The following is a 21,124-nucleotide window of genomic DNA, read 5'->3' as shown; positions in this document are numbered from 1 at the left end:
ATTTCATCGATAGGATTAGGGATTTATAAAGCTAAACACATCCTGAGTTAGCTAGGAAAAACCCACGTCTTTAGAGTTACTCTTACAACTCTTATAGAATCTCGATAATTCCATCTATCAATTGCTTCAACAAAAACTCACCACAATTCAATCCCTAACATTTAGCGATTCAGAATTCGAATCAAACTCCATATCACATAGTAATTCACTTGAACCACCATGGATACCTAACAAAGTCACTAAAATCAATATCCGAAATTGCGTTTAACTATATCACCTAAAATCAATCACCAAAGGCACACACTCTCATCCAACATCATTCACAAGAACTGATTCTAACTCTCCCAATTAATTACACCAAAATCAACTCCCTTGCAAAACTTTAAGTGTCCCGCCTACTTAAACTTAAAACACACAACAACTTCAAATTCACTGCAGTCCATCTCCATACTATGATCCAAAACTTAAGAAAACTAGTTCACCACACAAAGGCCACAAAATTCAATTTCATTCACTTGAACAAAACTATATTCACAAGTCACGGTCAGGTCATCAACCCATGGTATTCAAATGAATAAATTTCAAATCCAGTTTTCCTTTTGAATCGTAACGTATCGTTCCAAAATGATGCAAGCAACATCAACCACGTATATAAGACACGTCTCGCGAACTCAATTCAAATTCCGAATCATCAAAACTACTACTAATTCCAATTCTACCAACAATCCTGATTCTGAAGGAATTATAGTACTCAACGACAACCCAAAACAATGGTCTCTCATCTCTAACCATCGAGCACAAAATAAAATTCTTGTCTCGCACCTTAAACCCTGCTTAACAACTTACAAGCACAAGGAAGAAGTAACCACAATAATTTCTTTCCTAACCTCAACCCTACTAACAAACTCCACAAGGACATCTCATTACAAAACAAGATATTTAATCCTTGATACGTACATCCCATCCAAACGTCTGTACGTCCAACTTAAGAAGACAAAATTTATAACAATTCATACTCGTATCCACACTAGGTACGTGCATAGGTCAACATCATGCCTTCAACCAACACTTCAACATCCAAAAGGACCTCACTTCCATAAAACAAATCTCACCGACTCATCAGAGTTAAATCTAGAGGTCTCTATTCCTCGAAGATTACAACCTGCGGAAACTAAATTTATTCTAATACGAACTTAGAAGACAACTCTACCGTCCTACAGACATACACGCTGTCTAGACCCCATACTAAGACATACCCAATGATTATACCAGTACCGAAGAGTATATGATGGGGATCCGCTGCAGACGGGCCATCACTCGGGGAGTACTGATTATCACCAAATATGTACCTTACGCTCTGATACCAAACTGTCACGCCCCGAATTTTGAATAATAAATTCAAATCCGAAACATGAATAATTACAATTACAAAATCCAAATCTCGAAACTTCGAGTTCATTATTACAATTCACTCTCACAAGCAATATTGTAAAGCTCAAATGATCATAACACACCTCACAACGTACAATTGCTGTAAAACTCTAACAATTGCTCTAACCGCACGATCACCGTCCTGGTTCTCCTGTCCTGTAGGATTACCCGCTACACAATTTGAATAGTGTACCGGGAGTTGCAACAACACAAAACCCGGTAAGCTTTTTACAGCCAGTATGAGTAAACAAGAAGAACTGTTGATTTAATAAAATACATTTCCTTTAACTCAAGTATAGAAATGTAGAAACATCACAATTACAATGATCACCACAAAACCACTTCACTTTCTCACTCTCATATATATATAAATATATATATATATATAAATATTATACACTTATGAGTCACTCCCCGTTACCCTCATAAGGTCACTCAACATTTGGCAGACAGACTAGAGCTCTAACTGATCGTTTCCACCTACCCGGCGCGAGGGCGTGGTTCACGATTTAATGCTATTAGTTTCCACCTACCCGGTACAAGGGCGTGGTTCACTAATAGATGCCATGGTCACCCCCGTGACCTATTGATCTCCACAGATCAATATATCTCAACAAATCAACAATTTATTGTTTCTCAACAATAAATTTAATACCTCTCACAATATTGTTGCTTTTCAACAATAAACTCAACACAACCATAACAGTACATAATATCTCACAATTTCAACAATACATATTATTTCACATAAATAATATATATATAGATAGACATTCACACAGGAATGCCCATTAATACCAACTATAGCTCACACAATGACGACAAAAAATAAATTAATTAAAAGTACTCGGTTCGTAATATGAACCACGTGAGGTTTACTCACCTCGATAATCCCGCTGCGTCTTCAATTCCGCTCAAAATACGATCCACAATCGTCCACTAACTCAAACCGTCAATCACCTAGTCAGATACGATCTTAACTTAGCAATCATTCATAAACCACACATATACGGAAATCCAACGGTCGGATTCTAATTTAATGATGATCCAACGGCCAGATCGAATTTATATGATGATCCAACGGTCGGATCCTCACGGATCGCCCTTAGGATCATTCTCCAAAATTATCACGAAGATCCAACGGTCAGATCTTCTTGAATCACTCTAACAAACATCTCCTCAAAATTATACGAAAATCCGACGGTTAGATTCTCACGAATCGCCTTCCGAATCACTATTTCACAATTATACGAAGATCCAACGGTCGGATCTTCGCCCATGACCACACAAAGCCACTGGGACAGTCATAAGATCAACATAACAAAACTACAAGTCCATCGGACGGTCTGATCTTCACAGATCACAAATCGAACGATCGAAATCGATCGAAACTTAAAAATTCATAACTTAATCATACGATATCCAAAAATTATGAATTATATATGCAAACGATCGTATCGACACGTAGAACACAAAAATGGACAGAAACTGTCCTTGGGGTGGCCGGAGGTCGCCGGAAACCACCATCACAGTGGCGGCACCGCCACCCATCCAAAGTCAAAATTAGACAAAACTCCCAACACGAAAGTTCTTCATCTTAACTCGAATTGAAACTTTCATAACTACACCAAAGTCAGATTATAAGCCAAAAAGTAGAATTTTACCTTATAAGGTTTGAAACCCGAAGAACCCTAGTTTTGAATTCGTTCCAATTCGATCTCCACAGATGAAATCGATGCAATCCACCTTAGGGGAAATGATCTACATCCTCAGAAGTGCAGAATCCTCTCAAGAATCACGGCAAAAGGTGGCCGGAGGAGGGAGAACGACGGTGGGGAAAGGAGGTGATTTCCAGCTCGACTGCACCGTGTTCTTCGACTTGTAGCGGCTACCACGTTGGTTATTTCCCCTCGATGTCTTCTACAAAGTTGTAATATAGCTCAGGCCCAGCAAAATCCCTTTTGGAATCAACTCGATTCGAGGTTGGATGAGAGAGATATCGGCCGGTGAAGGAAGAGCAGCATCGGGCGAATTCCAGCTCGAGCTGTGCAGCTTCTCGGCCTCCTAGCACCTTCCATGGTTCTTTTCTCACTTTGATGTCTTCTAGGAAGTTTTAACTGACTTCAAGGCGAATGAAAATACTTTTGGAATCAAGTCGATCGGAGGTCTGTGGAGGGAGATATGGCCGGTGGAAGAGAGAGGAACAAATCTGGGCTCGGGAGAGAATTGGGGAGAAAATATAGGTTTCTGAAATTTCTGTTCTCCAATGCAATTTCCGGAACTTTTTTTTGTATTTATAGAATTTTCCCGATTTTCAATCGCTTATAACTTTCTCATACGAACTCCGATTTTCGCATTCCATATGTCCACGAACTCGTATCGACGCGCTCTACAACTTTCATGAATGAAGTTTTCCCAAATTCCCAATGTATAAAAAGTCACTTTTTGAGACCTCCTAAATAACGTTCGTTTTCGAAAATTAATCGTTCGAACTAATTCCATAACTTCTCCAAGCCTCGTACTCGCTCCCACTATCGTGAAATCATTTCTAAAAATCCACGGAAATTAATTTGGATTTTTCGGGGTATTACAGAACGATTTTCCGTTCATGTCTTCCCTAAACAAATCCTCGGCGAGGTGTTCCTACTAAAACAATATTTTTCAACCATATAACAATAAGAAATGAGAATAATAATCCATGAAACGATATTGATGTATAATATGTAAAGAAATATGAAAGAAAAATCACTTGATCAATGTGATTTGCTCCATTTGAAGCCTCCTCTAGGAACCCGTGACACAAAAATTCCACTTATTCATGTATGGAAAGAGAAATATTTGCCATCAAGACTTACAACTTTCATCCGATCTTGCATTTGTAGAATTGTCATTGAAGCCATCAATGAATTTTCGCTCCACTTGTTTCCAAATGTTGTCTCCCTTCTAGCCACTACATTCGCTGGTGTTTCATTCTCAAATGTATATTGCAACCCAATACTTGTCATGATAAAACACACGGACAACTGCCTTTGTAGGCTAAAAAAATTTGAATGACAAATCTGAAGCACGTGATTACCTTGATGAATCTTTGGTAGCTTCCGTTTATTTGGTATAACTACTGAAGTTACAAAACCCCCAGGATATCTGCCCACAATAGCCGCAACAACAATCCCCTCTCTGAGGTAGTTCACAAGCTCTTCCCTTGTGGTCCGCCTCATAAATGACTTTTTCCTAAGGTATTCAACAACCTCCTAAAAGCCAGAACCACATCCCACAATAGCACCAGGTTTCTGCAGTGAACACCTTCTAGCATCCGCCGAATACACATAGGCAATCCCATACTGATAACCAAAACCCATCAATGTTGCGTTAAACGGAATATTGTCCCTTCCAAGCTCATCTAAATACATGTTACATGCATTGCTAGCATTCTGAATGTTGCTATAGTGATATACCCTTCATAGAATTTTCGGAAATAAAAAATTTAACAACTACTAGCCGCAATTATGTTTACTTGAGCTGCTTGATTTTCTATCGTTGGATTGCAACGGTTAAATCATTTGAGCGGTTGGATTTTTTTTCAAATGCATGCATTGCGTCAGTAGCTATGTTAATCATTATAGAATATTATCAAATTTTCTGATACAATCTTTTTGATGTGTAATATGAAATGGGATCAACAAAAATTAAATAGAAAACAATACCGTAGATAATTTGTCTAAACAGATTCACAAGGTCAGAATCATGAAATTTATCAATGACATCAACAATAAAAGAATACGTGTTCCACTAGAGAAAAAACAGATAAGATTATGAGCTAGCTTGAGTTCAGAGGACATCATCATTCACAAGATTGATGAACTCAAAGCTGTAAATGGAGAATGATCAAAGGAAAGGTGAAATTGCATGAAACAAGTCAACACTTACCAATCATCAAATTTCTTAAATTTGGCTCAAGATGGAAGAGAATCCTTCATGAATTGAACTCATCAGCGGTATAGGAGCACAACCTTGCAAGGAAAAACTGAATCTTAAAGGAAATGATCGGACTAATGTTTTCTATGTTTTTAGTAGCATTTTCCCTACATTTTACTTAGTTATTCCTTTAACAATGTCATTTCTAACTTACTTTGTTGTATTTAGGTAGAAATGAGCTTCAAACGCAGGAAATGAGCTCAGAAGAGCAAGAAATGATGAAAATGAAGGCAAGGAGGAAATGGGGCGCAGAAATGGGAAAGAAATGGAGAAATGAAGCTTTCCTAATCCTACCAGGAAAAGGAATCCCAGTTGAAGTAGGAATCCTAAGTCAACTAGGAGTGAGCTCGGAAAAATGGTGTTCGGAAATGAGAAATGAGAAATGAGAAATGAGAAATGACAGAGTCCTAGTTGGACTAGGAAACCTAATGACACTAGGAGTCCTGGTAAGGCTAGGAGATGCTGTGGCTTCAAGATGACTCAAGAATGTTCACGAAAGTTCTAGAATGCACAAAGAATTTCGGCAATCATGAAGATGGGCTTTGAAATTGTCCATTTGAGAAGTCTGGCCCAAAGATTGAAGCATGTAACTTGCACATGAGTCTCTAGATCCTTCCATGAAGTCTTGAGGAATCCTAAATCAATTATTATTGATTTTTGCCAAAAATAAATAGAAGATTCATGAATATTTCGGCAAGAGCATATATGGAGAGTTTGGGAGAAATTCTACTTCGTGTGCAATCAGGAAAAGAAAATAAAAATCATAGGAGGTTTCCTGGTTGTATTCTACATGCATGGTGGCCGAATTAGGTCCAGATACATTGAAGAATTTTGGCCAAGAGAAGATGACTTGTTCTCTAATTCAAATGGAATTTTCTCATTGGTCGGATGATGCAAACAAGGAGAATTCTTAGGGAATTAAACCCTAGGCCGTGCACTATATAAAGGGGGAAGTTATTGCCGTGAAAATCATCATGAAACCCTGAATCAAAATCGCAATCTCTCCCCTTTACTCTCTCAAAGTTTCGGCCTCTCCAAGTGTTCAAGATTTTGAAGCCGTGAAGCAAGTTCATCTTCCATCCTCCATCCTTGCCGTGACTCTCTTTGACGTCCACCACATTTGAAGATCTTCTTGAGTTCTTAAAGCCTCTTTAAAAGTGTAACCATGAACCCGAACTTGTTGTTTTTGGTTTTGTTATCTTGTAACTTAAAAATCAGATTATGTAGCGTTCTATGTTTTTGGTTTTCTTGGATGTTGTGATTTCATGTGAGATTAAAGTATATGTTTTGATGTTTAGTTTCCAATAACCTTGAAGCATGAGTTCGTTTTAGCCATTAACACACTATGCCGAGTGTGATAAGCAGCAACAAGTTAAAGTGCAATTACAACCCTTGACCAACTGAATTCATTTATGACTTATGAGTATGCAGTCCTCATTGATACTTTCCCATGAATTATTGAATTATCAAGAAAACTCAAAAAGTATTGCAGAAAAGATATGAGACAAAGGCAAAACAAATTTCTTATACAAATTTCATCTCATATACAAGGAAAAACATATGCAATTCGAACCAAGCTTGAAGAATGTCGAACCCAGAAATCGAAGCAAGGGCGCAAGGCAGCAACTTACCAAGCTTGAAGAATCCGAAATCGAAAACGTGGAACTCTCAGTATGAATTGCTCCTCCATCAATACAAAATCAAAAGACCCCGTCTTTTAAACCACAAATCGCAGATGCACAAAACCAAACCTAATCTCACCGGAACACCAAGAAAACTTTAAAACCAAACCAAATGTAAAATGTAAAATTGATCGAGAAATTGACCTCAATGTAAAATTGATTCGAAAACTGAAATCTTTAACTAGCTAGCTCATACAATTAAGATAAAACAAAGCTAATAATTATAAGCAAGGTCACCGTCATAGGGATATGTGGTGGCCTGAGCTTCTGCTATGTCAGCAAAACCAAAGATGAAGATGAAGCTGCAATTGCCCCAAACACCCCAAATTACGGGAAAATTTACTCTAGACATAGAGTGATCAACAAATACCTAGACTTTGAAGACTTTCGCTATTCAATTATTGAAGGGTACCCAATACTGAAACTCGATGTTGTCGGTCTCGATCTGGAACTCAATGGACTCGCCGTCGCCAAGAGTCCGGAAGCCTACGGTTCAAATCGAGGATTGGTGGACACAGAGAGCTGCTCATCGCCGTTCTCCGGGGTGGTGAACTTGAATCCCTTCTGGTTATTGAACCACTTCATCATTCCGGTCAAGATTAACTGATCAGTGGCTGGTGTCGGTGTGCCGGAGGACATGCAAACTAATGTCATTGATTTTGGGATCGAGGAAACAGAGCGATCGGGTGGCGATGGTGGAGGAGAAGGACGACGGGGATTTGGGTTTTGGGAGATTCGGTGTGAGGAAGAAGAGGTTTTTTCGATGAGGTGAGGAAGATGTTGCAGCAAGAAGAAAAAAATAGAGAAGGACGACAGGGATTTGGGTTTTGGGAGATTCGGTGTGAGGAAGAAGATGTTTTTTCGATGAGGTGAGGAAGATGTTTGCAGCAAGAAGAAAATAGAGATGATTAAAAAAATTAAAGGGGGAAATTAGGGGTATTCTTGACATTTTATCATCCACGGAGCTGAGTTGGCGTCTAAATTCGTGCCATGTTAGCTTGTTAACGGAGCAATTCAACGGAGTGGACCTGTTGGAGTGAAATTGATAGGTCAGAGACTTTATGGATTAAATTGAAATGTCAGGGACTGAAACGATGACAGCGTCAGAGTATAGGGACTAAACAAAATTTAATCCAAAAAAATCTTTTGAAGTTTGCTTGATTTAGACGGCTGATCATTTGACTAGAAGTTAATAACGCCGCCAATTTGAAACTTCAGATCTGTTTTTGGCCTTTTTGGCCAAATTTGGTAAAAACCCGGGAAAGCGCAGATCAATGTTTTATTTAAAACCTCCCTCCCTCCCTCTTGTCCTTCCCTCCCTAATCCCCTAGTCTGCAACTGGCACATGAAATTTATAAAACTATTCCCTCCTCCTTGAAACTAAAATTCGAAACCCATTAACCAACACTTTTACCTGAAAATACAGAAAAGTGAGAAAACAATGAAAACTTTCGAACATCCCTCCAAAATAATTAAATAAAATCACTGAATTGCAGACTTTACAAATAGCTCTCTCACTCCTTCCTTCCCTACCCAACTCCTCCATCTCCAAAAGCATCTCTCACAAATCTCAAACACTAACCATTGCTAATGGAGGCCATTGCTTGCTGTGACCAGGTCCACAGCAACAAAGAGAACATCCCCCCATTGTTTTCTGCCATTGGAAAGTCGACCAGCCCATTTCCTCAAACTGGGTCGTCGTCGTCGTTTGGGTCTTGGAAGAAGAAATGTACGTAAGAAACTAAGGTCGAGGAGGAAGCCTCTTGCTGACATTACCAACCTCTACCTCTGGCAATACCAATTCAACACCAATGCACTCCAACCAAATCCAATTAAGAGTAACTACTCCCTCCTCTGCCTCAAATCCTAGAAAAAGGAAATCAATTCAGGAGGCTAACAGTACCACCATCCAAGTCACCAACTCCAAATCCAAGTCTCTTAGGATGGGTTTCAGATAATTTACCTGCAATTGCTTTACATTATTATTGTTTCTTTCGAATTGGGGGTAATGAACTTGTTCTTGGTGTGACTTTTGGGTTGATTCCTCATCAATCATCAAAAATATTACTAGTCAATTTCCACTTTGTGCTTATTTTTTGGTGTTGTAAGAACACCAAAGTGCTCAAAATTCTTACAAATAAGCAAATACCAAATCAGTTTTGTAATGAAAATCCAGTGCCCAAAAACTAAAAAGATTCCAGTTGTTACACCACGAACTCGTTGCTAATGGCGAAAGGACCGAAATACCCTCGACACGCACTACTCTTGAAAAAACTAATAGACGGAAATACCCCTAGGCTTAGGCGAAATTTACCAGATCGGCCACTTTAGCAGTCCGCTTCCTCTTCCGCGCCGATCTCTTCTTGGTCGGTCCGGGAGCAGAAACGATCACGCTGTGGGCTGCGGTGGACGGCGAGTAGTGTTGGAACTGGACGGCGCCGTTTCGGCGAGGAGGGGACTGGTCCTCCCATGAACTGAGGGTTTCGATTGAGGTGATGCAACAGTCTTGCCAGTTGAGGTCGGTGAGGTCGGCGAAGACGTCCTCCATCTTCATCGTCACCAACGGCGAGATGTAGTCCTTGAGAGTCGAGCGGCACGGGTTCACCAGCTGCAGTGAGTTCACGGCGTCGCTTAGAAGCTTCTACACAGTCCAAAAATGGCGAAAAATGTATATCGTAATTAAATTTCCAGTAGATCGATTTCGACGAAATTAGAGAAAATAAAGTTGATGAGGGAGCGAGCGATTCAACCTTGTGAACTTTGTGGATCTTCTTGTAGCCGTGCATGCTGATAATCTGATCGGGAAAACGAAACTCCGGAAATCAAAATGAAATTCGATTATGATGAAAATGGAATTGATCGAGGAAGAAGAAGAAGAAGAAGAAGAAGAATGGAACCTGATTGAGATGGCTGACGGTGAGGTGGAGGTGGGAGCGAGACTGGATGAGGAGGAGGTAATCATCCAGAGACATCTTCGCATTCGCGTTATGCTTAGCTTTGCTCGCCATCTCCATCAGCATCTGCTAACTTCTGCTTTGCGTTTTCCTCTTCTCGATCACAGGCCTCGAAGGTGTGTGCAGATGGATGCCACGTGTCGTCTCATGCTTGGGAATGCATATTGGCATTCCAACAGTAAATAGGGAATATGATTTACACATGGAAATGGGTGCGACCGAATTTTCCTCAGAGTTACAGTTTTTTTTTTTGTTTTTTTTTGGGAATGAACTTATATAAATTTGTTCTTATGAATGATCAATAGTCACACGCATCGGTCCGTCACGAAATTTGGTTATGATGAGAACATAATGAATATTTTTAATAATAGTTTGAATCTTTTGAATATCACTTCGTCTAATGACGCTTTTGTTTTCTGACTTTCATATTAGGTTGTGGATTGTTCTTTTGACTTTCCGGTACTTATACCTGTACTGTATCTCGATTGCGTTTATCAGTTTAATGCAATGCATTTCCTTCTCTCAAAAAAAAAAAAAAAAGTATATAATCGATAAACTTACTGTCAATCAAATTTTTAGATTTACTTGATCTCGGATTGGAGAACCTTAGTCTAAGCCTAAATTTTTAGCACCAAGCCACCAATGATAAAGGTGATGCATGTTAACATCTGTGATGAACTTTAGGAGCTTCAAATTCATCTCATGTCACATCCATTAAATTTTAGCTTGAATGAGATTGCCCTTCAACATTTAAAATGAGTACGTGCATGTTGAAAAAGCATAGGGATTTTGGGTCCAATGAGCAACAATACATAGAATCCCAGAATCTAGGGTCCGACTTGCCAATAAACTCACTAATTTCTAGACTCCCAAATTTGAAAATTTGTCACAACAAATTTTACATTTGTATTTTTTGAAAACAAATCGAAAAAAGAACCATTACAACTATTAGAAGTGAGGTACTCATTTACGAGCAAAGGAACAACACTTCATGAAGTGATAGTCAATATCTTCATAGTCAGCTCCTCCGCACATTGGTTATTTTTTCAATTAAAGTTCAAAAACACTTTTTTTCCAAAATAAGCTCTTGTCACAATTATGTCACAAAACTAAGCAAAATCTTCACTTTTCAAGAGACGTTCAATTTCCATATCTTTTTAAGTACCTGAGCTCTTTTATTTGATGAAAAAGTAACTGAGCTCTTGGATTACTTACTTCATTAGTTCATTTTTAATTTGTAGTCATTAGGATAATGACCCCAAAAAAATTCATGTAAAAGGAACACTTGGGATAGCCATATGCCAAAATTTTATGAATAATGTCAGCAGAAACTCTACTTCATTATACTAAGATACTAGTAGTCATTAACAACTCAAACAATACTACCACTAATATCATCAATTAGTGATGAAAGTGTAATTTGCAATCCAGAAAATTTCTGTTGATCGAGCTCTCAGATTATCTCAACAGATACCAAAAGGCTCCCTGCCAGTGTATGAAACTATGAACTAAATAACAGAAACAACCCTTAGTTTTTACGAATTTCACAGATCTACCACTAACCAACAACTTTGAGATGCTGCGTTACCAAACTCCATCCAAAACGACTGTAAATGCTTTCTCTGTTTGCAGGAAATCAACTGAAACGAAAATAGATACAAATGGTAAGAACTAAGAAACCAAAAACCGAAACGAAACGACGGCGTTGAGCGTTTCATTACCTGAAAGAATTCAACGAGACACAATCCCAAGCAAGAGCGGCGGCGCCACCACCACCGTCGCTTTCCGATCTCATCCTCTGCCTCTTCACCACCGGATCAGCGCTCTCCTGAGTCCGTCTCTTCTTCCACTGCACCAGTTTCCTCAACGGCTCAGCCCTTCCCTGAAATGTAGTACCGGAAACGCCGCCGCCGTGGGAATCCAGAGCCGTGGGAGGCGATTGGTGGCTCTTCGAGCACTCGACGGCGTCGTTTAGTTGACACGAGCTCAGCGTTTTGATGGCGGTGACGCAGCACTCCTGCCAGCTCAGGTTGTTCATGTCCGCGACGACGTCGTTCAGACAAGTGTTGACCGGCGGCGAGATGTAGTCCCGGAGCGTAGAGCGGCTCGGTTCCACCAGGTCCATTGTGCTCACGGCGTCGCTCAGAATTTTCTACAGAGCCGAAAATGGTGAAAAAAAAAAAAACAAACAGAGGAAGCCAAATCGATTAACAGAGACTCAGAGAGTGAGGATGAATTTTTACCTTGTGAAGTCTGTGAAGTTTTTTGAATCCGTGCATGCTGATGATCTGCGCAACCAAAATTCATAGTTGAAATTTGAAAGAAAATTAGGAAAACTGTAACGAATTGATTTGAATTGAAGAAGAAGAAGATCAACGAACCTGATTGAGGTGAGTGACGGTGAGGTGGAGGTTGGAGCGAGACTCAGTGAGAAAGAGGTAGTCTTCCAGAGACATCTTCTCGCTCTGCCTTTTCGTCTTGCGTTGGCTTACATTCACCATCTCCATCATCTTCTTCACTTTCTCTGCTTCTGCTTTTACTGACCCATCCGTCCTGCTTTTTATATATGGGATCCACTTTTCAACTTCCGGCTCGGCTCGGCTCGAGTTGGTCGATTTATTTACGCTTTTTGTTTCTATCTTCCCAGTAAAATGGTTTTCCGCGTAAAACTCAGTATTTCTAGTTTTCTACTGTTACAGCTTTTATCCCACACCATTTATTGCAAGGTTTGAAATTTTGGTATTTTGGATTTCTGAAAAATTGAAAACTTTGAGTGTGGACGGAAATTTTGATAAATTTCGTTTTAAAGATAATTTAGATGCTGGTCAAATATCGATAAAGTCAAATCACGGAATTTTTTATGAAAATTATGGTGGTTTATGAAAAAAATTAAACCTTTAACTTATAAGGACCTCAGGCTACTTTGTGAGGAGCTCAACATCTTAGAGAGAAACATAAGTGTCTTTTTTAATTTCTTCATCTAAGAAGACGATGATTTCCTTTCCTTCAAGAGTTAACTTAGCTGTTAACTTGTACTACTAGAGAAAACCCATTTGGGGCAAATTTTTTCGGGACGGACCAATTTATTGTCCCCCAAACACATCGTTCTATGCTGCAATTAGCATAAAATTTGGGTTTGTGATATGAGAAAATCGATGCTTGTAAGCATGATTGTGAATTAGTACAAGGAGCATGAAGATAAGAAAAAATGTCTCATGTGTAATGAGCCAAGATATAAACCTAGTGCCAACTCAGATGATGAGAATTTATTATTTTTTTTAAAAAAGATCCCACAAAAAATGCTACGCTATTTTCTATTGAAGCCCAGATTATAAAGGTTGTTTTTGTTGAAACATACAGCTAATATGAGGTGACATAGTGATAAATGGAAGGATCTAGCGGGTACTACGAGGCATTCGCCAAACTCCATTGCATGGAAAGAATTTGATAAGATGTATCACAACTTTACAGGAGAGTCACAAAATGTAGTTTAGACCTTGCAATTGATGCATCTAATCCGTAATCGGTATGAGAACATGAGTCTTTCTTACAATATGTGGCCAGTGAACCATCATATAATTTACAGCTTTTGATGTGTAAATTAATTAGGACTCAATATTCCATAATTAATTAGAATTCTGTTTCCTATTATAATTAGTTGACTTGAGGTATGAAGTGTGCCAAGTGATGGTTTCATCCCAATACACAATTGACATTTTGGGCTTATTCATTACAAAAGGCCAAAAAAAAAAAGCATGATAATACTACGTGAATGCTGGGGGGTGGGGGTGTGCCTGGTTGGCTAGATTTGTTTATCTAGTGAAGTTACACTAACTGCACCTTTAAACTCGAGTTTAGCTACCCAATGAGAACGATGGGTAGCAAATTACTAAATAAACCTTAAAATGATGATATTCATAAAATAAGAATGTATATACGTGGTGTTTGAAATTGCACTAGATATATCATAGATTCTCGGATTAACAAGAATGTGTAAGACATCACTAAAAAACGCCTATAAATAATTCAATTTTCTTCTATATTATTACGTGGCATCTATAATCGTGCCTTAATGATGGACAAAGTGAGTGAGACAAATTAGCTTAGTGACATGTGTAGTGATCAAAGTGAAACAAAGCTTGTGACGACTAGCACGAAGCAGATACTTTGGTTTCCACCATATACTTTGTCAATGCATTTAGTATTGAACGCATAATCAGCTATATAAATAGATAAGGCCTCATCTCCCTCTGCAACAAGAACTAAGCTCGTAGCTCCATATATACCTATACAATCAAACATGGCAGCAGAGAAAGTAGGAGGCATTGTGAAGAAAGGCCACGAGGAAGGCCTAAAATTAGCCACCTCAATCCTCCAACAATTCCAACTTCCTCAAGGAATTCTTCCACTGGCCGAAGTCATTGAAGTTGGATTCGTGGAGAGCACCGGGTACATGTGGATTGTGCAAGCGAAGAAGGTCGAGCATGAGTTCAAGATGATTAGCAAGCTTGTGAGCTATGACACTGAAATAACGGGCTACGTCGAGAAGAAGAGGATCAAGAAACTCAAGGGAGTGAAGGCCAAGGAGCTCATGCTGTGGCCTCCAGTGAGTGAGATCACAGTTGATGAGCCACCCACTGGGAAGATTCACTTTAAGAGCCTTGCTGGGATCACTAAGACCTTCCCTGTTGAGGCATTTGCTTAAGTTGTATATATGCCTTTACATATACATATATAAGTTATGCCCAAATTGCTGTTCTTGTACAATCCCCTACTACATATGTGGCTGTTTAGCTGAAGTGAGATAAAATATCAATTGCTTTGTATATATCTCTGGATATATAGAGAGAATAATTCATTATCTGGAGGAAGTATATATGGGTTTAGTTAACCTTTTTAAGTCTATCTGTCTGTCTCTTTTTATATTAAAGTCCTAAATATTTTGTTTTCTCATGTTAGGACCTTTGAATAGTAGGTAAGGTCAACCTAACTATATAGCTTTAGGGTTAGGGTTAGGGTTAGGGTTAGGGTTAGGGGTTAAGGTTAAGGAATAATCCTTCACAAAATTTGGAAACTCAAAAAACCAAGCTGAGAAGAAGAAAAAATGTTTATATTTGAAAAATCATATGACAAGCCTTACAGAATATTGCCACTAACCAGCAGACATTTTACCCTTTTCTCTCTGTCCAAAATTCTCAGACAGAGAGACATTATAATTGAGCTATACACTTTCCCAGCTCCTTTTACTCAAAAGGACACTTAATATGAGGCTGGCAAATGAAACAAATTAGTTTGAAAAGGACAACCAATGGAATCCAAAGGCAGGGATTAAACTAGAGATGAAATTAAATGAATAATGATCATATATAAAATTCCACAAATGTGGACTAACAAGCTATTTGAATATTTCTTTGAATATTTCTCTCTGCAGGATTTCTCTGCCTTAAAACTGTATGAAACAATTGAGTAGCTGATTATGTCACAGGTGAAATATGGTAATCCCAGTATGAAATAAATGATGGTAAATACTAGGAGAGTTACCATAAAAATATGAGGATAGACCAGAAATGGGTGTCTGCTAGAAACTGGTTCTCACAGAGTCCTCTAAGAATTGGTGGCTTGGGCGGACCATCTCCTTGACCTTTTCACCATTCTTGTAAATTTTAAATGTTGGAACAGATCTTATGCTCTCAGCTTTTGCTATGGCTAAGCTCTCCTCCACATCCACCTTCAAACAAAACAACATTTATTATATAAATCCTTCCGAGGAACACAGATGATGTGACTATAAGGCGCAAGATGATATCCTTTTGAAAACAACACAAAAGGTTGGGTTCATCATGCAAGAGAAATAACAGGCAAAGACCCTACTATCTTTTGAAACGATCCATAATAATAAAAATCTCAGCTGAGATTGTAGGAATGCAGGGCAATCTAAACATGGGTGAATATAAACAAATAAATCACCTACCTTAAAAAATTTAACAGATGGATATCTAACGCAAAGCATATTTATGAATGGGGATAGTTCTTCACATTGCTCATTGGATGCAACTTTGAAATGAATGACAGAAACACCTGAAATTTCAAATCTTCAGTTAGACGAGATAGTTGGAATTGGTTGAATAACAAACCAGTAAAAGTTGTTCAAACTCACCAGGTGATGATATTGCAGCTTTAAACTTATTTAAATTAGAAACTTCTTCCACTTCACCGCCAGACTTTACATGATGAAGTTCCTCTCCACGGAACTTCCTCAATGCCACTCGAGCCTGGTGAAGAGATTCAACAACCTCATTGTCTCCGGGGAGTTCCCTCCTCAAGACCTCATAATCTCTCACTGCCTCTGCCCATCGTTCTAACTATAAAATTACGCAAGAGAGAAGCTAATGATCACATAAATCAACAAACAACAAATATTTAAAAGGAATAGAGTTACCAACTCACATGCACGTATGAAGGAAAAATTACCTTTGCGTTCGACACAGCCCTTCTTAGAAGGGCTTTGGTGTAATGAGGCTGAATCTTGAGGGCTTGGTTGCAGTCTTCAACAGACTGTTCCCATTGTCCAAGCTTAGACCAGCAAACTGCTCTATTGCAGTATAGAACAGAATTGGAACTATCATACTTGAGGCCCTCCCCATAAGCAGCGCAGGCTTCAGCAAACCTTCCAGAGCTAAAAAGATCGTTACCTTGAGAACGAGCTTTCGCAACCATTTTCACAATATTTGATACCCTTGTAACTTCAACACTGCTGTAATCAATTACACCAGCCTTCTCTACAGCTGCTACTGCATTCTCAAACCTGCGAGAAATCTACTATCCTTTATCACTAACTCTAAAAGTCACAGTTGCTATGCTTTATAAGTTTCTGATATGGAGCTTACCTTCCGAATGCCATTTCAACCAGGGCCCTTACATAGAGTACATAAGCTTCAACGAGCATGCCAAATAACTTGGTTTGCAAGCAGGAAGAAGGATAATTTTCAAACTTGGGTATGTTTGATAGGATGGATTCTGCATCTTCGAGTTTATGGAGCTTCAATAGAGCTTCTACCTTGGACGCCACAAGCTGTAATTTGATTTTAGTCAGTTCAAGAAACTTGAAAACTTTGTCTACAGCAATTTGGAAGACTGAGTGACTTCAGACGAGGTTCTACCTGAGGGGAGGACTCCACTCCCATTTCTATGGCTGCATCCGATTCCCTTAGCACATTCTTCCAATCACCAAGCTTACGGGCATCTGAACATTGTTTCAGATGCTTCTCCAGGGACTTCAACTTCTGCAACTCAGACTGCTCTGGCCTTTGTCCAGGAAATGAGAGGTGGTGGGAGGCATTCTCAGCTAGCCCAAAACTGTAAAATGTCCAAGTTAGAGATTGACTGAGATGACTCTGAATTTGATCAACTGAGAGTATGATTCAAAGCAGAGAATGGAAAGACACACATGAACCGGAAAAAATTTATACGATTCCCGGAAGCAAATGGAAGGACAACAAAGCTAAAAACTTTACAAACAAATTACCCATGAATGTTACTGGTCTTGAATCCATCAAGGAATAACCTTTGAAATTATCAGACTTGAAACTGAAAAGGCAACAATTAAATAACAAGCTCTACATTGCAAAACAAGCATTCAAAAGATCAACATTCTAGAAATACAAAGCATGATGCAACAGAGACATAAGAAGCTTAACTCTACAGCACAGCAGAACAAAAAGAAGCCAACAGTTTTCTCCACTCAAATGCTAAAGTCCAAGATCAACATAAAACAATATAAAACTAAAGCAAAACCCAGAGTTATCGAACCCCAAACACACCCAGAGGCAAGTTCCCAAATCCAATGCACCAACACCAATATCAAAACAAAGGTTAAGCACAAATGAAGTATATGAAAATTAAACACACCAATCACATTCATCCAAATTAAGCATGATATATATAAAACAAATACATTTCCTAAAAAGCATCATCATTCAAACAATTCCAATCCCAACTTCCCAGACTCACCGAAGATAAAGCGAACCAAGCCGTTGATGCGCCCTCCCATAACCAGGGTCCAACCTGACAGCCTCCTCACACTCCCTCACAGCCTCGGCCAGCCGCCCCAGCGCGGTCAATGCCGCCGCCCTGTTACTCCGGTAAGCAGCGTTGTCCGGAGACAAAGACACAGCGCGATCATACATTGTCAATGCCTCCGCAAAATGGCCTTTCCTGTACATCTCATTCCCAGCCTTCTTCACCTCCTCCGGATCAGAGTTCCCCATTGCCCTCTTAACCACCACAGACTCCCCACCAATCTGAAAGTTGCCACCCACATTGGAACTAGTAGCATCCGATTTCGAAACCCCTCGAACTATGCTACCGTGGCCGTAGTTGCCGCACCCCGAACCCAACACATCAGTCTTACTGCTGGCTCTACACACAATTCCAGACTTCGTAATTTTCCCGGAAGGGCATATATTGCCGCTGGGAAACACAGTTGTGGAGGTTGAAGATGAATTATTGGTTGCTACATTTCCACAAGCATTACCAAAACTACCCCCGGAACTAACGTTACTACCGCCGGTGAACGTTTTGCCGGAGTAGATCAACGGCGGTCCGGCGGAGACCGATCTCCGATGCTCCGGCTTCCAATTACGCGGCGTGGTTCCGGATCGGACGCTCTCGGAAGCTCTGGGGCTCATTTCGGAGGAGACAGTTAGCTCGCCGGAGTGGTTGTTGGGTCTACTGCCGTCGGATCTTCTCCCCAGCTGGGTTTTGCTGGAAACCGAGCCGGAAGAGCTCGAACTGGAGCTGGAAGTAGTGGCGGCGCCACCTCCATTGTTGTTAACGCCGTTCACTGAGGTCCTGGTCATCAAGGGCGAGACGGGTGAGCCGCCCAGATCGAGCTCTTTGAAATCGGGCTTGTTCTTATTACGGTCGTCATTGCAAGTGACTGAGTCACGGAAGCGAGTCGGGAGCGAGTCGAAACCCGGTTCTCGGGTGGATTTGCCTGTCTGGGGCATTGTAAATTTAACTCAAGAAGAAACTCACAGAGACTTGATGATTCGGGTCTAGCTAGCTTTGGTCCTTGGTTGAATGCTCACTCGCTGCTAGTCCAAGAATGTGAGTGGTCTAAGGTAAAACAAGAGCAAAGAGACGAACCCAGAAAGAGAGATGGGAAAGTACAGAGAGTAGTGAGGAGGAAGAAGAAGAAGAAGAAGAAGAAGAAGAAAAGGAAGGGATGGGGATCCCGTGATGTAAAAGGAGCAAGCAAAGAATGACTGGAATGAGAGGAAGATTTTTTTTTTTTCTTCTTCTTCCTTTTCTTGTTTTGGTATAAAAAGAAAGGAATTTTTTTTTTTTTTTTTTTTTGGTGCTGCTGGTTCAGACGTCACGAGACTATTGTATTTTCCTTACCATCTTTGTCTGAGTTGTCTTTACCGGTACCTACCTGCGTTTTTTCTCTCTAATTTTTATTGTGATTAACAAAAATTATGATTAACCATCATTGCGTTTTTAATTCTGATTATCCATCTTGACTCAATCACCGCCTAATTTTTTATACGTAACCTCTACCATTATTTAAATCTGTATTCCCTCCTTTAAATATAACAGATAAAAAAATAAATTGTGAATTGTCATCTAAAAGAAAGATGTAAAGTTCTCTGATATCACGATTTTAAGATTGTCGAATTATCACTCAAGTAAGTAAGCCGGGTTCTTGTTTAGATGTCATGTTTGATTCGCGGAAAGTAAGCATTAGGAAAGGAAACTTGTTCATTTCTTGTGTTTAGAATATGAAATGAAATGAAATGTTTTTCTGAAGGAAGGGAAAATAAGGAGATCAAAAATGGTTCCTTCCAAACCTCAGAGGAATCACTTTTCCCCCTTTTTTTCTTGAATTTATTATTCATAATACATTATTTTATTACATTATTTACAAATTTTTTAACAACTTTCCGAATAATTTTTCTTACGCTACCAAATATCGGAATAGAAAGTTCTTGAGAAATTTTATTTCTCTTCTCATGAAAAAGACAAAAGAATTATTTTTATTTCCGTGAACCAAACAATGCCTTAAGGGTGGCGGACATGGGGGTTACAGAACCTAAGAGGTCTCTAGTCAGAGAGACTATAATTAGAACAAAGTCCGCAACTCCGCGTATAACAAGCCAAGAAGCCGATGCATGCACATCCTCAAGATAGGTCCAAGCGAATTAAAGCACATAGTATGTTGATTTTACAGCCTAAACCATAACAGCAACTGATTGATTGAAAAGAGGCGTGAGTCCTCCATCAATCACAAATTGATAGGCCAAGCACCCACCAAAAGCCTACATCTCTGCGATCTTATACATACTCCACCTGAAAGAGTACAAACCCGCAATTATTTTATGCATATTTTAAACGTGTGTTTATTAATTAAAGGAACAAAAATATCTTAATTTGATTTTTGATTAACAATTCATTTTTTAAATATATTTTTAGTTAAGCGGTGCCTCCTAACAAGCAAAATAAATTTTTCTTATAGAATTAAGGAAACCGAAGTTAATGTTTCAATTTTGGATGTCGTTAAGTGGACTTCTCCTAAATAGAAAAAGGAAAAAATCGTGCCACTTACCTAATTTTTTGGATAAAACTTTAGTGGATGCTTTGGTTTTTTTTTTTTTTTTGTAGGATCAATTGATCAACATATGATTAGTTGCGACTTCTGATCCACAGTACAACTCCTAATTTATTTATTTTATTAGCATAGTGATCGGACTTAGTTCTCACTTGTGTCTCTTGCTCAAGGTTTTAGTCATTCTTGCTAGTGTTTTATCCTCAAGAAATACAAAGATCTTCGAGATTTAATTAAGCGTAAGCTTAGTTTTGAAGTATGCATGTTTTTTCTCTATTAAAATTGAGTCTTATGCACAATGAGTTGTGTAGGGTAAAAGCAAAGCCCAGCTCCATATATGGTTGTACGTATGGAGGAAACTAAATTGTTTTAGTGTTGTGAAATGTAACTATGTAAGTACATTCCAAGAGCGTGAAATATATCAGCTCATAAGGTAGCACAACTTATTCATTTTACCACTATTGACACTTGGCTTC

At 39.2% G+C, this 21,124-nt stretch overlaps 4 protein-coding genes across 5 annotated transcripts; 1 reads left to right on the top strand and 3 right to left on the bottom strand.

The window, feature by feature from the left end:
* Positions 1 to 9,226: 9,226 nt before the first annotated feature.
* LOC133737205 (uncharacterized) lies at positions 9,227 to 10,179 on the bottom strand. 2 transcript variants are annotated; one of them, XM_062164819.1, is made up of 3 exons: positions 9,986 to 10,179; positions 9,839 to 9,883; positions 9,227 to 9,696 (listed from the first exon to the last, which is right to left on the bottom strand). In XM_062164819.1, the coding sequence occupies exons 1-3, from the start codon at positions 10,106 to 10,108 to the stop codon at positions 9,388 to 9,390; spliced, it is 477 nt and encodes a 158-aa protein (XP_062020803.1). In that variant the 5' UTR covers positions 10,109 to 10,179; the 3' UTR covers positions 9,227 to 9,387. The 2 variants fall into 2 exon arrangements, with proteins under 2 accessions (XP_062020803.1, XP_062020799.1); XM_062164815.1 differs by having other exon boundaries at positions 9,227 to 9,729; positions 9,986 to 10,171.
* A 1,235-nt stretch (positions 10,180 to 11,414) lies between these two features.
* LOC133737217 (uncharacterized) lies at positions 11,415 to 12,567 on the bottom strand. Its single transcript, XM_062164826.1, has 4 exons — positions 12,424 to 12,567; positions 12,286 to 12,330; positions 11,764 to 12,194; positions 11,415 to 11,682 (listed from the first exon to the last, which is right to left on the bottom strand). The coding sequence occupies exons 1-4, from the start codon at positions 12,550 to 12,552 to the stop codon at positions 11,679 to 11,681; spliced, it is 609 nt and encodes a 202-aa protein (XP_062020810.1). The 5' UTR covers positions 12,553 to 12,567; the 3' UTR covers positions 11,415 to 11,678.
* A 1,725-nt stretch (positions 12,568 to 14,292) lies between these two features.
* Positions 14,293 to 14,945, top strand: LOC133737196 (uncharacterized). Its single transcript, XM_062164806.1, has one exon. The coding sequence runs from the start codon at positions 14,343 to 14,345 to the stop codon at positions 14,745 to 14,747; it is 405 nt and encodes a 134-aa protein (XP_062020790.1). The 5' UTR covers positions 14,293 to 14,342; the 3' UTR covers positions 14,748 to 14,945.
* A 437-nt stretch (positions 14,946 to 15,382) lies between these two features.
* LOC133724875 (inactive TPR repeat-containing thioredoxin TTL3-like) lies at positions 15,383 to 19,332 on the bottom strand. The gene is made up of 7 exons (XM_062151773.1): positions 18,053 to 19,332; positions 17,203 to 17,398; positions 16,930 to 17,114; positions 16,514 to 16,847; positions 16,200 to 16,404; positions 16,014 to 16,120; positions 15,383 to 15,770 (listed from the first exon to the last, which is right to left on the bottom strand). The coding sequence occupies exons 1-7, from the start codon at positions 19,048 to 19,050 to the stop codon at positions 15,621 to 15,623; spliced, it is 2,175 nt and encodes a 724-aa protein (XP_062007757.1). The 5' UTR covers positions 19,051 to 19,332; the 3' UTR covers positions 15,383 to 15,620.
* Positions 19,333 to 21,124: the final 1,792 nt, after the last annotated feature.

This window comes from Rosa rugosa, chromosome 1, assembly GCF_958449725.1.
Source record: "Rosa rugosa chromosome 1, drRosRugo1.1, whole genome shotgun sequence".
NCBI lineage: Eukaryota > Viridiplantae > Streptophyta > Magnoliopsida > Rosales > Rosaceae > Rosa > Rosa rugosa.
This window is presented reverse-complemented; position numbering and strand designations above follow the sequence as displayed.